We start from the raw sequence: 20,501 nt of genomic DNA on the forward strand, positions 1-20,501 counted from the left end.
CATCCTCGATTCCCATTACCTTCCAGCCTTTGAATCTCTTCAGCTGTCACTTCCAGTGTCTGATCAGATAGGGAAGCAACTTGGATGACCTGATAGAAGAAAGAATGAAATGTAGAGAGGCATGTATGTTTGTCTTTAAACAGAGGCAATTCTATCTTTTATAAAAGATGAGGAAACATCAAACATAAAAGATCTCTGGGTTTAAGGAACCGTCAGTGTCCTCCATTGGAGACTAAATCTTAGGCCTCCTTGTTTTGGGAGTGGTAATAATACCGCACGCAAATGATGGTTCCAGAAAAAAAAGCTTCATTTAAAACATCACATAATAAACTAAAAAGACCAAAAGGGCAATATAGACGAGAAACATGAATAAATAATCATATATATTTCAGTCTCAATGTGCAGTACTTGCAATGACAGAACTGAATCAACAACTCTACATTCAATGAGTAAATAAATGTAATTATAAACATATTCAGCACATCACTGTATACCGACACATAGTTTTTAAAGCACTTTTCACAGCTCAGCTCCTAAGACCCAAGATCCATCTGAGGTACATCAATGAAACTCATGTTTGGGGGGCCCGAGAGACACTTTGTCCGTAATTTTCAAAGGAAAGAAGAAAGTGACTTTCCCAAAGTAACAAATAGCCCATAGCAATCACCTGGTTTCATAGAGAAAAACAGCCAAACAATCCAAAGACCACAATTCTAGATTCTAAATATTAAGTTAAAGGGTGCAAGGAAAAAAAAAAAAAAACAACAACCAAACCTAAGCCATAGCGTGATGACTGAAAGGCAGAATGTGCACTTTATAAAATTCTTACCAGAGAAGACTGTTCATACTACCCTTGAGCGAGCACACATACCACACATCAATCCTCCCGAAGGTGTAAAGAATCAGAAGGAACTCTTCTGCAAACATTACCTAGCGTGGCATTAGAAATATTCACATAAACCAGCACAGATTAGAGTCTTTACTCCAAAGGATTTTAGTTAAACTTACCAGCTGGGCAAAAGTTGTAACTTTTAGTCTCTTGAAAAGCTCATCCTTTTTGTATCTATAATCTGAAAAGCAGGATAGGACAAGTAATTTTCTAGGTATATTTTTCTTAGAGGTACTCATTCTTTCTACCCATCAAGTTAGACAGTGTAATTTTCAAGTGATTTATCTGCTTTTACATATCCTATCTCATATAGGATCCTCACGGTACGGTCAAAATGAAGTGTGCCACACATTTTTATCACCTCTACATTCCCACCTTTGCTTTGGCTGGCAGGAAGCCTAAAGTCAATTTATAAGTCATCTTTTTGTGTCTGGTGACTTTACCCCTTGCATTTTTTCTATCTGCTTACCATCTTCCCCCTTTTACTTCTGCTCTCTTTCTTCCTTTTGACCACTGTTGTAGTACGTGCATTTTATAAGACACTTGAAATCCTTTTCCCAACAAAGAGGGTAAGGGGGAATAAACGCCTGCATTTTGCAAATGAGGACAGAGACCCAGAGAAGCTCAGTTGCCCCAGGTCAAACAGCTGGTAAGACATTCACACCCTATTATTCTAACTCTGCCCGGATCTGTTCCTGTGGTTACAAATTATGCTGGAGACACAGGACAACCTCCCCCCACCTCTGCCCCAATCACCACCGCCACTGCCACTGCCACTGCACTGGGAACAAAGTTAGGCCTGGTGCTGATAATCTTTTCTATCAGTTTCTCCGCGACTCCACTTCCGTAAAAATCCACCTACTCAGTGTTCCAAGATGAAAAAGTTCCCGAGATCTGTTGTGCAGCAGTGTCACATTTAAAAATGGTGAAGAGTGGGTCATCTGGGTGGCTCAGTGGGTTAAAGCCTCTGCCTTTGGCTCAGGTCATGATCCCAGAGTCCTGGGATCGGTCCCCACATTGGGTTCTCTGCTCCATGGGGAGCCTGCTTCCTCCTCTCTCTCTGCCTGCCTCTCTGCCTACTTGTGATCTCTGTCTGTCAAATAAATAAATAAAATCTTTAAAAAATATAAATATAAATAAATTAAAAAATATAAAAATGGTGAAGATGGTACATTTTATGTTAGGTGTTTTTTGTTTGTCTTTTTGTTGTTTTCTTTTTAACCACAGTTTAAAAGAAAAATCATCCTCCTGAAACATCAGTATTTATTCAGCTCTATCTTGACAGTCCTGAGACATGACTCAAATGGGGACAACTTTTATGCTTGTTTGTTGTTAACGGTTCTTCATATCACATTGAAAGGTCTTAAAATTTAGCCAGTCTCACACGATCTAGTATCTGTCCCACAGAGGCATGTTAAAAGTTAGCTTCCTTAAAATTTCCTGAAGATAACTGCCAATTCTGAAGAGTTTTCAGCATGGAGCTCCCACCCACCCTCATGCTCCCCTTCATCTCTACATTTTTATATTGGCGCCATGATTCTTTAAGTACTTCCTCATTAATCCCGAATTACTCAAGGTTAGGTGGATAATTACTATGGCCTTTGCAGGGTAGAAGTCGCATAAACCAAGACTCCTAGCAACAAAGGAAAGTATTAAAGGTATTTAAAATTATTTACCTGGTGTTACTAGGTGTTACTAATCATTTCCATGAATTTTCCAGAAACCAACACAGAATGAACCCTTTGGAGGGTGTTAGCTTGGTTGACCAAAACACCTTATGACTCAAGAGTCAGGAAATCATAGTACTTTAAAAACTAGACTTCTGGGGGCACCTGGGTGGTTCAGTGGGTTAAGCCTCTGCCTTCGGCTCAGGTCATGATCCCAGAATCCTGGGATGGAGCCTCATGTCGGGCTCTCTGCTCCGCAGGGAGACTGCTTCCCTTCCTCTATCTCTGCCTGCCTCTCTGCCTACTTGTGATCTCTGTCTGTCAAATAAATAACATCTTAAAAAAACAAACAAACAAACAACTAGACTTCTGTCACTATACCAAGACTCTTTGTTACAGTGAATTCACGCTTCTCTGCTCTCCTATGTCTCAAAGAGAGACAGGTGGCTAATAACTAACCATAACTTCTAGATAAGTCTCATAATAGCTTCTTCTGGATACAACAAGCTAACAAACCTAGATACAAAGGAGCTCCTAAGACCCATGAGGACGCAGACCCAAGACTACCACCAACCTGCCCACCAAAAGTCATTTATATCCATCACAGTGGCAATTAAATAAACCAATCAAGAGAGTCAACAATTTTCAAGTAGCTTGCTCTGTGGCATTTCTCCACTGATAAATAGTTACATAGTTTGAAATACTTCTCCACTTCTTCACATTCCCAGTACAAAATGTACCCATCCAAATCCCCTTTGACAAAGTAGAAATGATCTCAAATGAAAAACAGGCTCTCGTCTATTCTGCTGACTGGTATATCTAGGATCCTCTCATAGGCACTCAGAATCCCACTGTACATTTGAACCTGAACTCTACATACCTGGTTCTTGTTTAGAAGGACAGCCATCGTTAGGACTCTCTGACATTCTTACTCAGAGATAAAAGATCGACCTGGACGTTTTACTAGTAAGTTTTAAAGTTTATTAAAAAGGCTGACTTGGAAAGCTCTGTCAGTCTGTCCTTGCAAGGGCGAACAGAGCTTTAAGAATGGAGCTTCTGCTACCCTCACTTCTCCCAAACTCCGGGATGAAGACAAAAAAATCCTAGTTTCAGATATGTTATCAAGTTTTGCTTCTCCGGTAAGTACGGAGTCTCGGGCTGGCTCTCTCGAGTTACTGGAAGGACAGAGACCTGACTATCTAGGATGCTTCACACTGGGTTCAGCTAGTGTCATCCAACCACCAGAAGCCAAGAATGGGCTTTGTGAGCAGTCAATAGACACAGAGTGTCTATTTTCCTGAGACAGAGCAGAAAGAATATTCAGATTACAAAGGAATTCTGCGTTTTCAGGGTTCTGTTAAAACACGTTAGTAGCAAAGGGAAGTTGGGTTCACAGTGGAAGACAAATCAAAGGAAGTAAGAGAACAAGGTTTGTGATTTCACAGAAAGACATGGCATCTAAGGTAACCCGAGAAAAGTGAGGGGTCTAGGGTGTCACAAAACAAGGCAATATTCTCCTCCCTTGTGACCCAAAAGAACATCTACAGCAGAAAATGGGGAAAGAGAAGGGAAGAGCTTCCAAAATGTAGATCTCAAACCAGAATCTGAAGTAATTCTAGTCAGGGAATCAGCACAAAGTGTGTGAAACAAAGTGAGAGGAGCCTCCTGTCTTACTAAAAGGAAGGCCAAAACTTCTCAAGAGGGAAGCAAACATTTTCAAGGACTTTATCTAGAGGTATTTGGGTGTGGCGGGGGGAGAGGGTGGGGAAACAAGTTCCATTTAAAGTTTAGATATTAGAGAAACCACATTGTGCTTTTTTTTTTTTTTTAAAGATTTTATTTATTCATTTTACAGAGAGAAAGATCACAAGTCGGGACAGAGGCAGGCAGAGAGAGAGGGGGAAGCAGGCTCCCCGCTGAGCAAAGAGCCCGATGTGGGGCTCGATCCCAGGACCCTGAGACTATGACCCGAGCCGAAGGCAGAAGCCCAACCCACTGAGCCACCCAGTGCCCCCACATTGTGCTTTTAAGAAATGTTTTAAACAGGGTTCCGCAATCTGCGTGGAATGGGACATTTTCAGAGGACAAATCTTGGTGTGGACATGAGAGCTTACACTAAGCTTCGAATGGATAGGAGGCAAAAGGGATTGTAGGCCCAACCAGAAGCAAGCCGGCTGAATTTTACCTGCTGTGGATGAACTAAGGATGACAACAATGAGGCATGGGTGAGTAATGAGATTTTTTTCTAAATAAGTTTAAAATGGTAAAATATGCTCTCTCTCTCGCTCTCCCTCTCTCTCTCTCTATAAGTATACTTATGTAATGTAAAGTATAATAAAAGTACAAAATGTGCTATAAATGATTGAAGAAGAAAAGGATGGTGTGACAATTACACAGGAAAAAACAAATGTCTGTAACAGCCCTTACAGCCGAACACGGCAACCAGCAGGGTCACAGCATAAAGCCGCCCCGGAGTCCCCACACTATTGGCTGGGGTTTCTTAATACCGCAGCAATTCAAAAGAAGCAGAAACATTATCATTTAAATTAAAAGGCCTGTTATAAAAACAGAAGTTATGGTGAATTCTGGGTTTGTAATATTCTCTTCCCAAAGGATGTGTATTACCAGAGTGAAGTCCTGAACTGGGAACCATTAGAGGGCCTCTTGCCTCCCATTAGCTAACTACTCCCCTGGCACTGGGTTCCTCTACTGAGGAGATGGACAAATCCATCTTAGGAAACAGATGTTTCTACTTCTTTCGTTCTGGCCTTGGTTGTGTACACTTTCCATCCATTTTGGACACAAGTTGAAAAATTAAGATTTTGTGCAAGGGCGATGCACTTGGTGACTAGTAGCTTATCTTGGAAGCAGATTACTTTGTAAAAAGGACGTGCATGAAATATGATTTTTAATTAAAGGAAAGCAGAATGCAATGAATTCAGAAGGCATGGCAGCACCACTTAAGACTAAGCTTATTCCCTCTCGCCCCTCCACGTCTTTCATGAATAACCGACTAATTTATACGCCAAAGGAGGCTATGAAAGGAGAGGTGGTATGCTTACTATCTCAGGCATAGAAAAAACGAAGAAGACAGGAAAGATCATGACTTTGAAAAAGGTCGTGGAGATTGCAGTCCAGTGAAACAAGAAGCTGGGATGCTCACTGCCTAACTAGAGAGCTCATTCTGCATTCTAACACTAACATCTCCTGTGGGATGTTAGTTGGGCAGAACTCAGCCCTCAGGCGACAACCTTAGCAGCTGGCTGGGATGGAACATGGGTTTCCCACATCCTCCTTGGCACCTGCCAGGCTCGCCCGCCTCCCATAGCTCTCCATGCCTGTCAGCTGTAGGACGGGGCTAAGGTTGTTAATAACCTACTTCTAGAACTTCAGGGCTCCATTATCCCAGAACCTCAATAGTGTTACTCACTTTTTTTGATCTCTTCTAGCTTCTCTGTGTATTTAGTCATACTGTTACCTAGAAAGAGAATAAAACAGGCTTTTAGTAGAAGAAAATGAGCGAACACTGCAAGAACAGAATGGAGTACAAGTATTCCCTAAGCCTTCCTATCCTCTTCCTACAGAATCATAGTAGGTAAATTGGACCACATTAATAGTCTTTTGGATTATATAGCCTCGTTAAATTATGAGGAATCAAGGGGAAAGTACTGGTCACATGTATTGAAAGGGTACACAGCAAACACTAGGAAGTCCCAGGCCATACAAATGATCACTTTATATAATCTTTTCTTTTTTTCTCTTTTTGAGTCAAGACTTTCCTCCTCCCTTTATTCTTCTATAATCTTTCTGTGGGGAAATTGTGCCAGTAAGAAAGAAAGAAGCAAGGATCTCTCTGAATGTCTAAAATGTGCTGCTGTGGCTACCCAAGCAAGCCCTTGCCCTCTGCTTAGTCTTTGCGGTTTCCCTTGCTTTCCTGAACTTGGTCTTCAACTTTTCCTGCTGATGTTGCAGCCTGAACTAGACCACACAGTCTGTGCCCTAGTATTCACCATGGATTTGATCTGCTAAGAAATAACAGCAGATTCCCACCATTGCGGAGAGCACTGAGCCCTCGTGTTCTATAGCCTAGTTCTACAATACTGGGGCTAGCCAAGGTGGTTTGGAGGGTTTCCATACACTAAAACTGGGCCAGGATCCTTTTGGTTTCCGAACGAACTAAAGGTCTAGTTCCCAAGCCAGGGGCTATTATTTTTCACTGGGCATGCTTCAATTTGATTCAACACAGCAAGCTCTGCCTGGCATTCGAAAGATACAGCAAAAAAGGGGAAAACTGTTTCAAAGTTTTCTCATTTTGAAAATTGTGCTAACTTTTAAGCTTTGGGAGCAGCTAGTCCGATTCAGTCCCAACTTCAGATAAAAGAAATGCTTTCAATTAATGGCACGAACTGATGTTTTTTAAGGACTAGCCTGAGCTTTTCTTCATGTTTTAGGTCAGAAGTAGAGAAAATTCTTGCTCTGAAACTCAAAATACATCCTCAAAACAAAACAAAAAACTTACAACATGTTATTTTATCTTTACTTATAAATTCATCAGAGAATAAAATTCCACTGAGTTAAAAACACTTGTTCTTTTTTTTTTTCCACTTGAAGACACACACTGTCCAGATCAGGATGAGACAGCATGGCACAGTGTAGCCCTACAGCCAGACTGTGGCCTTCCAAAAGCTCAGAGAGACATGACAGCAGTCAGGGCTGCTGAAACGCCCGAGACTTCTCAGGCGAGACCCTGAAAATGCCTAAGAGATTCAAACAGCACCCCAGACCAACATAGCATCAAATATGATCTTTTCTAGGTTCTTCAGCTGGAAGTGACCTGAGATGTGACCAGATTTCTGGAGCGGGAGCCACGAATTCTTCCTCAACACACACACTTCTCCCTTTGCAACTTTGACCTTGGGGGGAACCCATTGGTCAATACAACGGGGAAAGACATGACAAATGTCTCATTCTTAAACTATTTTCGTAACAGCTTTTGGTCACGAGTGTTCCTGAGTCCCCTATATTTGTGTGTTGCTGACCCAGCAGTTAGCTTCTTTTGGCCTGGCAGCTTCAGGCGGTCTCGTCAGAAGGCTGAGGTACAGTGGCATCTGGATGGCTCAGTTGGTTGAGTGTTTGCCTTCGGCTCCAGTCATGATCCCAGGGTCCTGGGATCGAACCCCATATCGGGGCACCCTGCTCCTCCTTCTCCAGTTCCCCCCTTGCTTGTGTTCCTTCTCTCACTGTCTCTCTCTGTCATAAATAAGATCTTAAAAAAAAAAACAAAAGGAGGCCGAGGTACCAAAAGGATCACCGATTTGTCCAGTGATAGCCGGACTGAATGTTCCCAACCTCCTGGTTTGTAATATGGCTCAACGAGAACATACTGCTTCTCTCGGGAGTGCTGCTTTTAAAAAACACGATTTCACTGTGAGGTAAATATGTAGGAAGTGTGATTTCCCTAATAGTAGCAGGTGGGACCCACACCACACATGGAAGACAATAGCCAGGCTTATTATATGGCCTTTATTATTAAAACATTGCATTTCCAGTCTAGAGAGGTTTCCACCAACAGCCAACCAACACCAAGCCCATTTCTCAATCAATCAATTAACAGCATTTTCTGAGTATTTACCCAGCACTTTGTCTTTGTACCAGTGGGGCCTCACAACAACCCTGTGAGGTAGGCCGGCGCTCCCTTCTGTTTCTCCCACTAAAGGAGAAGGCAGGCAAATGCAGTCTTTTGCAGAGGTATACAAATATTTGGTAAAATTAAGAACAAATCTGAGAGGGTGACTGATAAGAAGGTCTTTTCATTATAGACATTTATTCTATCCAAGCATTGGGGGAAAAGAGGAAATGGGAAATTTCTGCATTGTTTCAGGTGGAGAAAGACACTAGGATGCCTGCCATGAAAGATCCTTAAAAATGATCTTAGAAAGTATGAAATGTAGTATTTCACCCCACTTCATAGAACACTTTTATCTTAACTATGCAGTTTATCTTACTGGATCTAATTGCATCTGAAAACAGGCTTTTGACTACCTTCTAAAAAGACTAGAAATGAATCAACTCTGTAATTGGCTTATTTATAAATGCAGCTTTGTTTCATACAAAAGGAGCGTAAAAGACTATCAGCAAACCAGTTCTTTTCTTTTAACTGAAATTACACATTACTGCTAGATAAATTTTCTGAGACAAGACTTTGATTAAAAGAAAAAAAATGTCAGTGGCTCCCCATTGCTTCCTGACTAAAGTTTAAACTCCTTGTTCTAGAGCTGAAAGCGCCAACGTCTTACCTGCCTCTTCAATCTTGCCTTAATTACTAAACTTGACAAACTCTCCGTTAGTCTTCTGTTCTCTAACATGTCATCTTGTCCATGTAATCATAATAGCTCACCCAGCTGGAAGTGACCTTTCCCTCCTCTGAACTTCTACAGACTCAGCTCACCACCCACAAGGAATTCATCATCCTACCGCCTCATTTGTGTGCAAGTCTTATCTACCTTCTGATAGTGAAAGCCAAAGACTATTTACACACACACACACAGAATCTATCTCTTTCATTGTCTAGCACAAAAGGTACTTGGAATTATTTGCTAAGTGAAATATACTATGAAGATCAACTATCTGAAGAATCCATATAATGAATTATTTATAACACAAGTTATCATGCCCCCAATTTGGCTTGCATTTGTACAACTTGATCATTATCACAGTTTATGTTTTGTACTATCTATGTGACATCCATATTATTTCAAGACTTGGGTAACCTTGAAATGTATAAGGTGGCATTCGGCTTCTACCTAAGTTTATATTTTAAATTACAAAAAAGATACCTACACACACACCTCTCTCTCTCTCTCTCTCTCTCTCTCTATATATATATATATATATATATATACACACACACACACACATATAGACATATGTATTTATATACATAAAAAACTTTCGCGATTAGAATCAAGAGACAACCCAACTCCATCAACAGTGCTATACAAGAGAGTGCACAGTCAATAAACGGAGTGACTCATTTGTTAGATTTTTTTCCCTTTGTTTTCCTATAATTTAATAACATTATTTGTACTGAGCCAGTAAAGAAAGCAAGTGATTTTGAGCAGCAGCACTCTAAAGTGGGCAAGATTTATAAGGCATGAACTCAGTTGCTAAGAGACAACTCCATTGCTTTATTTTTCTTCAATATTTCCCTCCTCTACTGAGAAGTTCTTTGGCTCAGAAGGAGCAGAAAGCGTGAAAAGAAGCACAGTGGTCCTTTGTTAATCTCAGTAAGTTATATGAGTGTATAGTACTTTCTGGTTTATAAAAGGCTTTCACATACATTTCTTCCTTTGACATAAGAAACAGAATTAAATACTAAATAAAAGTGAAGAGTACCTTGTCTATAATGAGTTTGAGTGCTTAAGATCAAGGCTATTAGCAAATATTCAGGCAGAGTAGAGGCTAAAAAAGAAAATGACTAGTTTGTGTGGTGATAACAAGAGTAATATGAATTTTTAAAAAATTGAAAATAAGGCTAGAAGAGGCACAGTGGAGAAAAATCTACAGAATTTTAGAAAACTGAAGACATTTGAAATTAGACTGGCTAGAGACTGAAATGAGAGGCTAATGCAGGCGATGAAAGAGTGCAGGACACTGACAAAGGGAGAGCCCTGTGGTTTGGAAAGTGTCCCTTCATCAGCCTGTGGTGCTGCGGAACGGAAACCCAGAAACGGTGCTTGAGAATACACCAGAACCCTGCGGTGGAGACCGAACAAAACGCCGTCAGGGATTTCGTCAGAAGCATAATCCATTCATGGCACTGGCTGGCAAGGCTGGGGAGCCGGTAAGAGACACCCAGGCACCTATGGAACAAAAGAAATATTTGAAGTTCAAAATGATTCTGCTGTTTCTAGCGTGGCTATATAGTAGTGTTTGAGTTTATAGGAGAAGTAGAGTCAGAAGCATAGAAGTCAAAAATAATCTTTACCCAGGAAGAAGACAGCAGTCTTTGAAGAACTCAGGAGGTGATCTGGGCGAAGACCGGAGATACCATGCAATTCTTGATTCCTTGTGATTAACTCTGAATTGCTCACTGTTTGGTAAGAAAAGATTAAAGACCCATCTATTTTGCCTAGAAATGAGGAATGCTCACTCACACCTGGCCCTATTTCCACTGCTCTGACTGCAGAGCTTAAAAACGTACCATAGACAGGGGCTCCTTACTCTCACGGGGCTATAAGGTTATTCTTGTGCTCTCTTAACCAGGACTCCTCACCCTTTGCACCTTTCGGTACACATATAAATGATAATGTTTGAACAAAACGCTGGTGTACATGCTGGGTGCCCTGGGCCTTGATGGCTACCCAGAGAGCTAACAGGACATGTATCACGGCACATAACCAATAGGCCATGGCACACCAAGCGGAAACTTTCTCTGAATACACAAGGAGGTAAGTCATAGGAAAAAAACATTAAAACCTTCCCCTGAAATTGACTTCAAAATCATGTCTAAGTTTGAAACAACAACAACAACAACAACAACAAAAATCAAACACTAGCATAGTCCCACACTGACTTTAAAATACCGTTTTAAGCAATGGAGTACACTTTGGACCTTCCAAAAGCTATTCTAAAACTAGTTTGGGAGACTTATGACTCCAGGAAGATGAGGTAGATGTACTTTACTCCTTCAGCTAAGTACAACAAAAACACTGGACAACCCACAAAATGGGAGAAGGTATTTGCAAATTATATTTCTGATAAGGGTCTAGGATCCAGTCTATGTAAAAGAACTATTATTATACAGCAATAGGAAAAAAACAACAACAAGAAGTAAAAACTGGACCAATGATCTGAATAGGTATTACTCTATAGGAGATACACAAATGCCAGTAAGCACATAAAAAGGTGCTCAACATCATTAGTCATTAGGAAAATGCAAATCAAAACCACAATGCGATACCACTTCATATCCACAAAGATGACTATAATCAAAATGATGGACAGTAACAAGCATCATCAAGGATGTGGAGAAAAAGAACCCTCGTACATTACTGGTGAAGATGCAAAGTAGTGCAGCTGCTTTGGAAAACAGTTTAGCAGTTCCTCAAAAAATTAAACACAGAGTTACCACATACGGTCCTATGTGACTCCTAGGCACCTAACCAAGAGAATTAAAAGCATATGTTCACACAAAAATGTGTACATTAATGTTTATAGCAGCATTGTGGCTAAAAAGTATAAACAACCCAAATGTCCATTAATTGGCAAGTAGATAAACAAAATGTGGAATATATTTATATAATAGAATATTATTTGGCAGTAAAAAATAATGAAGTATTGATACATGTTGCAACACAGACAGACCTTGAACCCATTATGCTAACTGAAAGAAGCCAGACACAAAAGGCTACATATTACATGATTCCACTCATGTGAAATGTTCAGAATAGGCAAACTATGGATACAGTAAGTAGACTGGTGGTTTTCAGTGACTGGAAAAAGTAAGGAATGGGAAGTGATTGCTCTTGGATATGGGCTTTCTTTTTTGGGATGATAAAAATGTTCTGCAATTAGAATGATGACGGAGTCACAACTTTGTGAATGTACTAAAAACTTCTGAAATGCTTAAAAGTATGAATTTTATGGTATGTAAATTATACCTCAATTTAAGACAATAATATATCAATTATTAAAAAAGACTGATTAAAAAAAAAACCTGGACATTACATATAAAATATAAAAAAAGACTTGATAGGTTCGAGACAGGAGGGCAGACTGGGTAGGGACCTCAGGACCCAAGAAATGGCGTGATAGTTGACTTACTTGGCTTTTTGTTTTATCTGTCTTGCCTGTTTGTTTGCCTCATATATCTTAGACTTGGAGCTAAAGAAGCCAGCAACCCGGAAACACCAATGGACAGACAGGAAAAAATAAATCCCTCATAAAAGCCTGCTGGCTCCACCCAAAGGACTGGGGAAGGGTCAGCCCAGCAAGCCAGAAAACTGTCAGACAATAACTGCTTTACTCCAACCAAACACCACCCTCACCTGTCAGCAAATGTTGGGGTGGTGGGGTGGGGGTAAGGCCGGGGGGGGGGCTTGATTTCTATCCTTGCTGGGCTATGATGAGGTGCCATCAAAGCACCATAAAGAGGATCAAGGAGGTGGGGATGGGAAAGTACTCGATACGATGGCTGAAGACTTCCCAAATTTGACAAGAAACATGAATCTATAGATGTACATACAAGCACAGTGAATGCCAAACAGGATAAACCCAAAGAAACCCACACCAGATACATCATAATCAAACTTCTGAAAACTAAAGAAAAGAAGAACCTTGAAAGCAGCAAGAACAAAAAAAGCCACGACACCTTACCTATATGGGAAAAACAGTTCGTGATCAGAAATCATCACTAGAAGAAAGTGGCACAGTATTTTTCAAGGTTTTAAAGAAAGTAATTGTCAACCTAGGCTCCCACACTCAGAGAAAATTCCCCTCAGGAATGAAAGGAGATCAAGACATTTTGCAGATGAAAGGAAACTCAGAGAGTCTGTTTACCAGCAGACCTACCCTAAAGAAGAGCTAAAGAAACTTCTCTAATCAAAAAGGAAAAGTAGGGACACTTGGCTGGCTCAGTCAGTGGTGTGTGTGATCTTGGGGTTGTGAGTTTGAGCCCCACATTGGGTGTAGAGATTGCATAAAATAAAATCTTTAAAAAAAAAAGTATTAAAAAAAGAAAGAAAAAAAGAAAAGGAAAAAGAAAAAGAAAAAAACCTAAGGAAAGAAGAAAAATATGAAGAAGCAAAAATATGCATATGTACGTTTTTTCAAGTGCCTATGGAATAAATGCCAAGATAGTCCATATCCTGAGCAATAAAATGAACATCAATGTTAAAGCTAATTTAAAGGTATTTTTAAAAGACTTTTTTTATTTATTTGAGAGAGAGAGAGATCATGAACAGGGGGAGGGGCAGAGGCAGAAGCAGACTCCCTGCTGAGCAAAGAGCCTGACATGGGGCTTGATCTCAGGAGTCAGGATCATGACCTGAGCCTAAGGCAGACACTTAACTGACTGAGCCACCCAACTGTCCCCCCATCAGTACAATTTATTAAAAAATCGAAACAGTGTGTTCTTCAACCACAATGGGATCAAACGGGAAATCAAAATAACAGGAAAATCTCCAAACCCTAGTAAATGAAACACCACACTTCTGAATAATTCATGGGTCAGAAAGATAGTCTCAAAGGAAATAAAAAGGCACAACGAACTGAATGAAAATGAAAATACAATATATCAAGATTTGTGGGACACAGCTAAAGCAGTGTTGAGAAATTTACAGCACTAACTATATGCATTAAAAAAGAGGAAAAGTCTTAAAATGATAAGCTAAGTTCCCACCCTCAACAACCTAGAAACAGAAGAACAAATAAACCCAAAGCAGAAGGAAGGAACAATATATATGAGAGCAAAAATCAATGAAATTTTAAACACCACACGCTTGTTCTTCACAAGTATCAGTAAAATGGATAAATCCATGGGAAGAGACACAAATGAGCAGTATCAGGGCCTAGCACTTCAGGCAACAGAAGGATAATAAGTGAAGATTACAGTCCTACACACATAAATTTGAAAACTTGGATGAAACGTACTAATTCCTCAAAACACACAAACTACCACAACTCACCCAATAGGAAACAAGTAATTTGAATAGTCCCATAACTATGAAACAATTAAATTCAAAATTTAAAAACTCTCAGGAAGGAAATCTCTAGGTTCAGATGGTTTTACTAGAGAATTCTACCAAATGGTTAAGAAAGAATTAACACCAATTAACCAATTAATAACAATTAACACCAGGGTTTTTTGTTTTCTATTCAGTATTTTTTCTAATGGTGTGCTATTTTCTTAAACTGAGGTATAATTTACATATGATAAAAGTCACCTTTTAATTTAGGTGTTTTTTTTTTTTTTTTCAAGAGAAGAGAGAATATCAGTGGGAGTAGGGTGGGGGAGGAAGGAGCAGAGAGAGAGGGGGAATCTCAAGCAGGCTCCAGAACCAGCTCAGAGCCCAATACCAGATTCGATCTCACAACCCTGAGATCATAACCCAAGCCAAAATCAAGAGTCAGATGCTTAACCAACTGAGCCACCCAGGCGCCACTATAAGTCACTGTTTTTAAGTGTACAATTCATAATATACAATCTCTTCCCAAAAATAGAACATGAGGAAATACTTTCCACCTCATTTTATGATGCCAGTATTACCCTGCTACTAAAACTAGACAAAGACAGCCCCCCCACTGCCCAAAAATTACAAACTAATGCACATCATTAATATAGACATAAAAATCTTTAGCCAAATAATAAACAGAACTGAGCAATATATAACAAGAATTACACACCATGACTAAGTGAGGTTTGGTCCATGGATGTAGCAATAGTACAATATTTGCAGATCAAGGTAATCCACCGTATTAACCGGCTAAAGACAAAATCATATAATTATATCACTTGATGCAGTAAAACCATTTGTTAAAATTTAATAGTCATTCATGATGGAAAATTCTCAGAAAAACAGGAATAGGAGGAAACTTCTTCAGTCAGATACAGCTAACGTTATACTGGATGACGAAAGACTGAATGCGTTCCCCCTAAGATTAGGGAAAAGACAGGATGTTTACTCTCATCACTCTTATTTGACATAGTTCTGGAAGTTCTAGCCAGTGCAATAAAACACATACACAGACTGGGAAGGAATGAATAAAACTTCTTTTTTGTAAATGACACCACTGTCTACAGAGAAAAGCCCACGGTATCTACCAAAAAAACCAACAACCAAAAAAAAAACAAACAAACAAAAAAACCCCAATTAAACAAACAAACTCTTCTCTTTCCTAATAAGTGAATTTAGCAAAGTCCTAGGATTCAGGAGAAACATATAAAAATAAGCTGTAATTTCTATACATTAGCAATGAACACAATGACACCAAAATTAAAAAGATAACACCAATTACAATTGCTAAACAAAAAATGAAATACTTAGGTGTAAATCTAACAGACATATAAATCTAAGAGACAGGATACTTATGCTGCAATTTGTCCCCCCTTGTGGACACCTGCAACCACAGATTAGTACCAGACCCTACATGTACTGTTTTCCCTACACTAATATACCTACGATAAAGTTTAATTTATAAATTAGGCACAGTAAGAAGCTAACTACAATAACTAATAATAAAAAAGGAAAATTATAATACATACTACAATAAAAGTTATGGGAAAGCGGTCTGTTTTTCAAAACATCTTATACTCCTCTTCTTGTGATGATGTGAGATAATAAAATGCCTGATGAGAAGTAAGTGAATGACATAGGCATTGTAATGTAGCATGAAACTACTACTGACCTTCTGAGATGAATCAGGAGGAGGAGTGTCTGCTTCCAGACTGCAGATGACCGCAGGTAACTGAAACTGGAAGGTGGGGGGCAGCAGGGGGGTGGGGGACTAGTGTACTATAGTAATAGACTGGAAATCTCGACATAGTAAAGATGTCAGTTTTTTCCTAAATTGGTATATGGGTTCAATGCAACTCCTATCAAAATCAGAGCATGGGCGCCTAGGTGGCTCAGTGGGTTAAAGCCCCTGCCTTTGGCTCAGGCCATGATCTCAGAGTCTTGGGATCGAGTCCTGCATCAGGTTCTCTGCCCAGCGGAGAGCCTGCCTCCCCGCCCCCACCTCTGCCTGCCTTCCTGCCAACTTGTGATCTCAGTCTGTCAAATAAATAAATAAAATCTTTAAAAAAAAATCAGAGCAATGCTTTTTTGGTAAATGTAAATGAGATTATTCTAAAATTTATACGGAAAAGCAAAGGAATTGGAATAGCTAAAATAATTTGTAAAGAGAAAGAAAGTGGGAGTAATCAGTCTAACCAATTTTAATCAAGCCTGTGAGATAGTGGTAGGATAGACACATAGATCAATGGAACAGAAGAGAGAACCCAGAAATGGACCCACATAAACGTGCTAAACTGTTCTCTGACAAAGGTGAGCATACAAAATTCAATGGAGGAAAGGCAGGCTTTTAACAAATGGAGCTAGAGCAACTAGACATCCATAAGCAAAAAGTTAACTCTGATCTGAGCTGCATATCTTATACAGTAATCACCTCAAAATGTTTTGTTTTCTCTTTTTGTATTTTTATTATTTATTTATTTGAGAGTGAGCGAGCAAGAGCAGGAGCAGAGGTGAGGAGCAGAGGGAGAGGGAGAAGCAGGCTCCCCGCTGAGCAGGAAGCCCTGTGCAGGACTCAATCCCAGGACTCTGGGATCATGACCTGAGCCAAAGGCAGAAGCTTAACCAAATGAATGACCCAGGTTCTCTCTCTCTTTTTTTGTTTCTTATTTTTCTATTTATTTTATCAAAGTGTATTGTTGACTTAAGTGTAAAACCTGAAACTATAAAACTTTTAGGAAAAAACTTTGATAGAAAATTTCTGGGATCTAGTCTTGGCAAAGAATTCTTAGACTTGACAGCAAAAGCATGATCCAGAAAAGGAAGCCTGATACACAGGACTTCACCACAATTAAAAACTTAGGCTCCTCAAAGACCCTGCCAGAAAAATGAAAAGACAAGCTATAGACTGGAGAAAATATTTGCAAACAACAAAGGATCAGTAGCTCAAATCTATAAAGAACACTCCACATTCAAGTTAAAAAGCAAACAGTCCAATCAGAACCCAGGCAAAAGACATGAAGAGAAACTTCACTGAGTCAGATATACAGATGGCAAATAAGTACATGAAAAGCTGTTCAACACCATTAGCCATCAGGGAAACACACATCAAAATGGTGATATGCCACTATTCAGCTAGCGGAATGGCTAAAATTAAAAATGGTGACACCACCAAATGCTGGTTAGGATGTTGGGAAACTGGAGCATTCATTCATTGCTGGGAAGAAGGTAAAATGGTCTAGCTACTCTGGAAAACAGTTTGGCAGTTCCTTAAAAAACTGCAAATGCAACTATCATCTCACCCAGTAATTGGACTTCTGGGCGTTTATCTGGGAGAAATGAAGACTTATATTCACACAAAAATCAAAACATGAATGTTTATAGCACCTGTATTTGTAAGAGTTAAAAAGTGGAAACAATCCAGAAGTTCTTGAACAGATAAATGGTTAAACTGTGGCACTTCCATACCATGGGAATACTACTCAATAAATTAAAAAGTATCAACTAATAAATGCAACAACCAATAAATGCAACAACCTTAAGGAATCCCCACAGAATTATGCAGGGTGCAAAGCCAATTAAAAATAAAAGTTGCATATTGTATGATTCCATTTATATAGCATCTGTGAAATGACAAAATCATATAATTGAAGAACAGATTAGTAGTTGTCAGGGGTTAAGGAGAGGGTGAGGGTAGAAAGCAGATATGCCTTTAAAAGGACAACATGAGGGATCCCTACAGTGGAAATGTTCTGAATTTAGACTTGTATGTGTCAATGTCAGTATCATGGTTATTATACTATATAGTTTCCATAAGATGTTACTATGGGAAACTGGGTAAAGGGTACATGGGAACTTTCTCCATGATTTCTTAAAATTGTGAATCCATAATTACTTCAAAATAAAAAGTTTAATGAGCAAAACACTACTTTAAAAATCTGGGGATATAAAAGGCTATCGGCAATTACTATGAATTACAAAAAGCAGATTTCAGTATCTCAATTTAAAAAAAAAAGAGGAAATTAATTTCAGGTACTATTTATTATTAAGTCAAATTTTAGTTAGGAATTGAGGAATGGAAGGGAAAGAAATGGGTTTTTATTCACAAATCCCAATTCAATTTCCAGGAGAAAAATCTATGAAGATACAGACAAACCTATATATCTGAAATAAACCTCAGCTCTTAAAAAATTTTCATTTTAAGAAGGTTCTAAAAGAAATGCATTCCTTTATAGTTGCCTTTTAAATGTTATCTGGACCCCTCAGAAAAAAATATATAGCATTTTTAACCAAAGTGCTTCCTTCACAGAATAGCTTATTCCAGAGGAGTGGGTCACAGGTACAGTTAAGGGGGTGGGGGGGCAGGTAGAGATGGAGGAATTGAAGGCATTTGTGGTAGAAGGAATGAGGCTCAGGGAAAAGCTGGGGCAGCTGGCTGAAGAGACAGTGGCCAGGCTCCACACCAGGTCTCCTGATGTACCACTGACTTCTGCACCCTGCATTCAAACCCTTGTTCTGTCTCCTTTCATTGAACTTGAAGTAAATGACACAATCTCTGTGTCACAATTTCCTCCTCCTCAAAAACGGAGATAAAATTTTCTACCTACTGTCAAACAGGATATTTGCAAGGATAAATATCTATACAGCTTGGAAATGTTTGAAAGAAAGGTCCCAAGAAATTGTATCTGCAAAGGTGGTTCATTTAAAACATTCAATTGAAGTTCATTTTACATGAGCAAGCTTGCATAATGGAAGACAGTAATTTCGAAGGAGACTGGAGGAAGGGAAAGACAAAATGAAGGAGATTCAAACCAAGTCAATATCTTGTCTATATCTTCTTGGTTGTCCTCAGGTTACCCGTGGCAAATTCAGCATTGCCAAAGGCATGTGGTGCCCCAATCCACTAGCAAAACCTTCCCAATAGAATGGATTCGCCACAAAGGACTTTGAATGGTTGAAAAACGAAACAAATAAATCAAAATCTCAAAAGCCTACAAATCCACTAGGGACCCAGGGAGTGGTTAAGCTCTTTGACCACAAAATTCACAATTTATACTCATCTTTCTATGTCCATAACTTTGCATGTAGTTGGTACTCGGCAAGTACTGAATTGAACAAGTGTATACAGATACTATCTATTATTCCAAGTTTAAAGGAATATACTTGAAGTGTTTCAAAAGAGAGGTTTGTTTGTTTATTTATTTATTTATTTAGGGGTATTTATTTAGCCTCAGCCTTGTAATTTATTGAACAAGGTTTTTATCAGTTTTGCAATTTATAAGAAGCTAAGTTATGTAAAATTTTTACTGATAATCTGAAGGAAAAAAAAAAGCTTTCAAAGACAGAGCGTGAACCTGGAAGGCCATGGGACTGGAATGTGAGAAACCTTGAGCTTTGACTGACAGCAGGAATAACAGCCTGCTTCTTGACAGTAATTTGTTATTGGATTTTTTTTTTTAAGTTTTAATTTTCTAATATTTACTCACCAGTATCCAGTCTTGACTTGATATGCTGATACCGTGGATTCTGTGGTATTCTTTTGGTCAGATACTAAAAATTAAGAAAATTCACAATTAACTGAGAATCATATATTTAAAAAATAGAACGGATGATAAAATTTCATCAAATTTAAAGAAGAAAGGAGCTCTAGAGGTCCAACTGTCCCTTCAGTCAAGAACTCTTCATGACAACATTTCCACAGGTGAAGATGGTTATCTTGTTTCTATCAAAATATTTCTTTTTTTTTTTTTTTTGGTCCAAATAATCTCATAGCACGAGTAATTTGGGGGTGGGAGTGAAGAAAAACTCTTAAAGATGATTTGACATTGAGCCAAATTAGTGTCCCTCTAAGTTCCATCCAATCCACTGTCACAACCCAGAATAAGACACCCCCCCTCCACCCCTGCCTCAAGAAATCTGTGAAAATAACTAAAGGCAGCTCTCTCACCCTTCTTTTTAGTTTTACTCTTTGTATGATGATTTCTAGGCCATTGCCCCTGGACACCCTCCAGATTTTATCCATCTCTTCCCTGAAAAGTAGCACTTGGACCCAGACCTGAGCACTGTGCCCAGGTGCTGCCAGGCCAGGACCTGGTTTGGCAGTCCTCCCTGCTTGCCTGGAGTCTGAGGCTCCACAGATGTCACTACAATGGTGTCCACTCTCGGGGCAGCTGAGGCTCCTCACGGCCCAGGGTAAGTTTGTGGTCATCCAAA

At 39.3% G+C, this 20,501-nt stretch overlaps 1 protein-coding gene and 1 long non-coding RNA gene across 3 annotated transcripts in view; one reads left to right on the forward strand and one right to left on the reverse strand.

Annotated features, from left to right (window-relative positions):
- The window catches only part of CEP41 (centrosomal protein 41), a 47,836-nt gene that overhangs the window by 13,436 nt on the left and 13,899 nt on the right, over window positions 1–20,501 (reverse strand). Inside the window, exons 2-5 of one of the 2 annotated variants that reach the window (XM_004741748.3) lie at window positions 19,775–19,838; window positions 5,987–6,034; window positions 1,009–1,070; window positions 20–89 (exon numbers count right to left, since the gene is read on the reverse strand). In XM_004741748.3, coding sequence (XP_004741805.1) covers window positions 20–89; window positions 1,009–1,070; window positions 5,987–6,034; window positions 19,775–19,838 — 244 coding nt within the window. Of the gene's footprint in view, window positions 1–19; window positions 90–1,008; window positions 1,071–5,986; window positions 6,035–9,951; window positions 10,012–19,774; window positions 19,839–20,501 lie in introns of those variants that run through there. The other variant, XM_045062990.1, reaches the window with a different exon arrangement.
- LOC106004557 lies at window positions 4,524–10,030 on the forward strand. The gene is made up of 2 exons (XR_001177584.2): window positions 4,524–4,781; window positions 7,371–10,030. It is a non-coding gene; the product is annotated as an uncharacterized LOC106004557 (long non-coding RNA).

The sequence above is a fragment of the Mustela putorius genome, unplaced genomic scaffold (assembly GCF_011764305.1).
Source record: "Mustela putorius furo isolate JIRA1106 unplaced genomic scaffold, ASM1176430v1.1 tig00003845_pilon_pilon_pilon, whole genome shotgun sequence".
Classification (NCBI taxonomy): domain Eukaryota; kingdom Metazoa; phylum Chordata; class Mammalia; order Carnivora; family Mustelidae; genus Mustela; species Mustela putorius.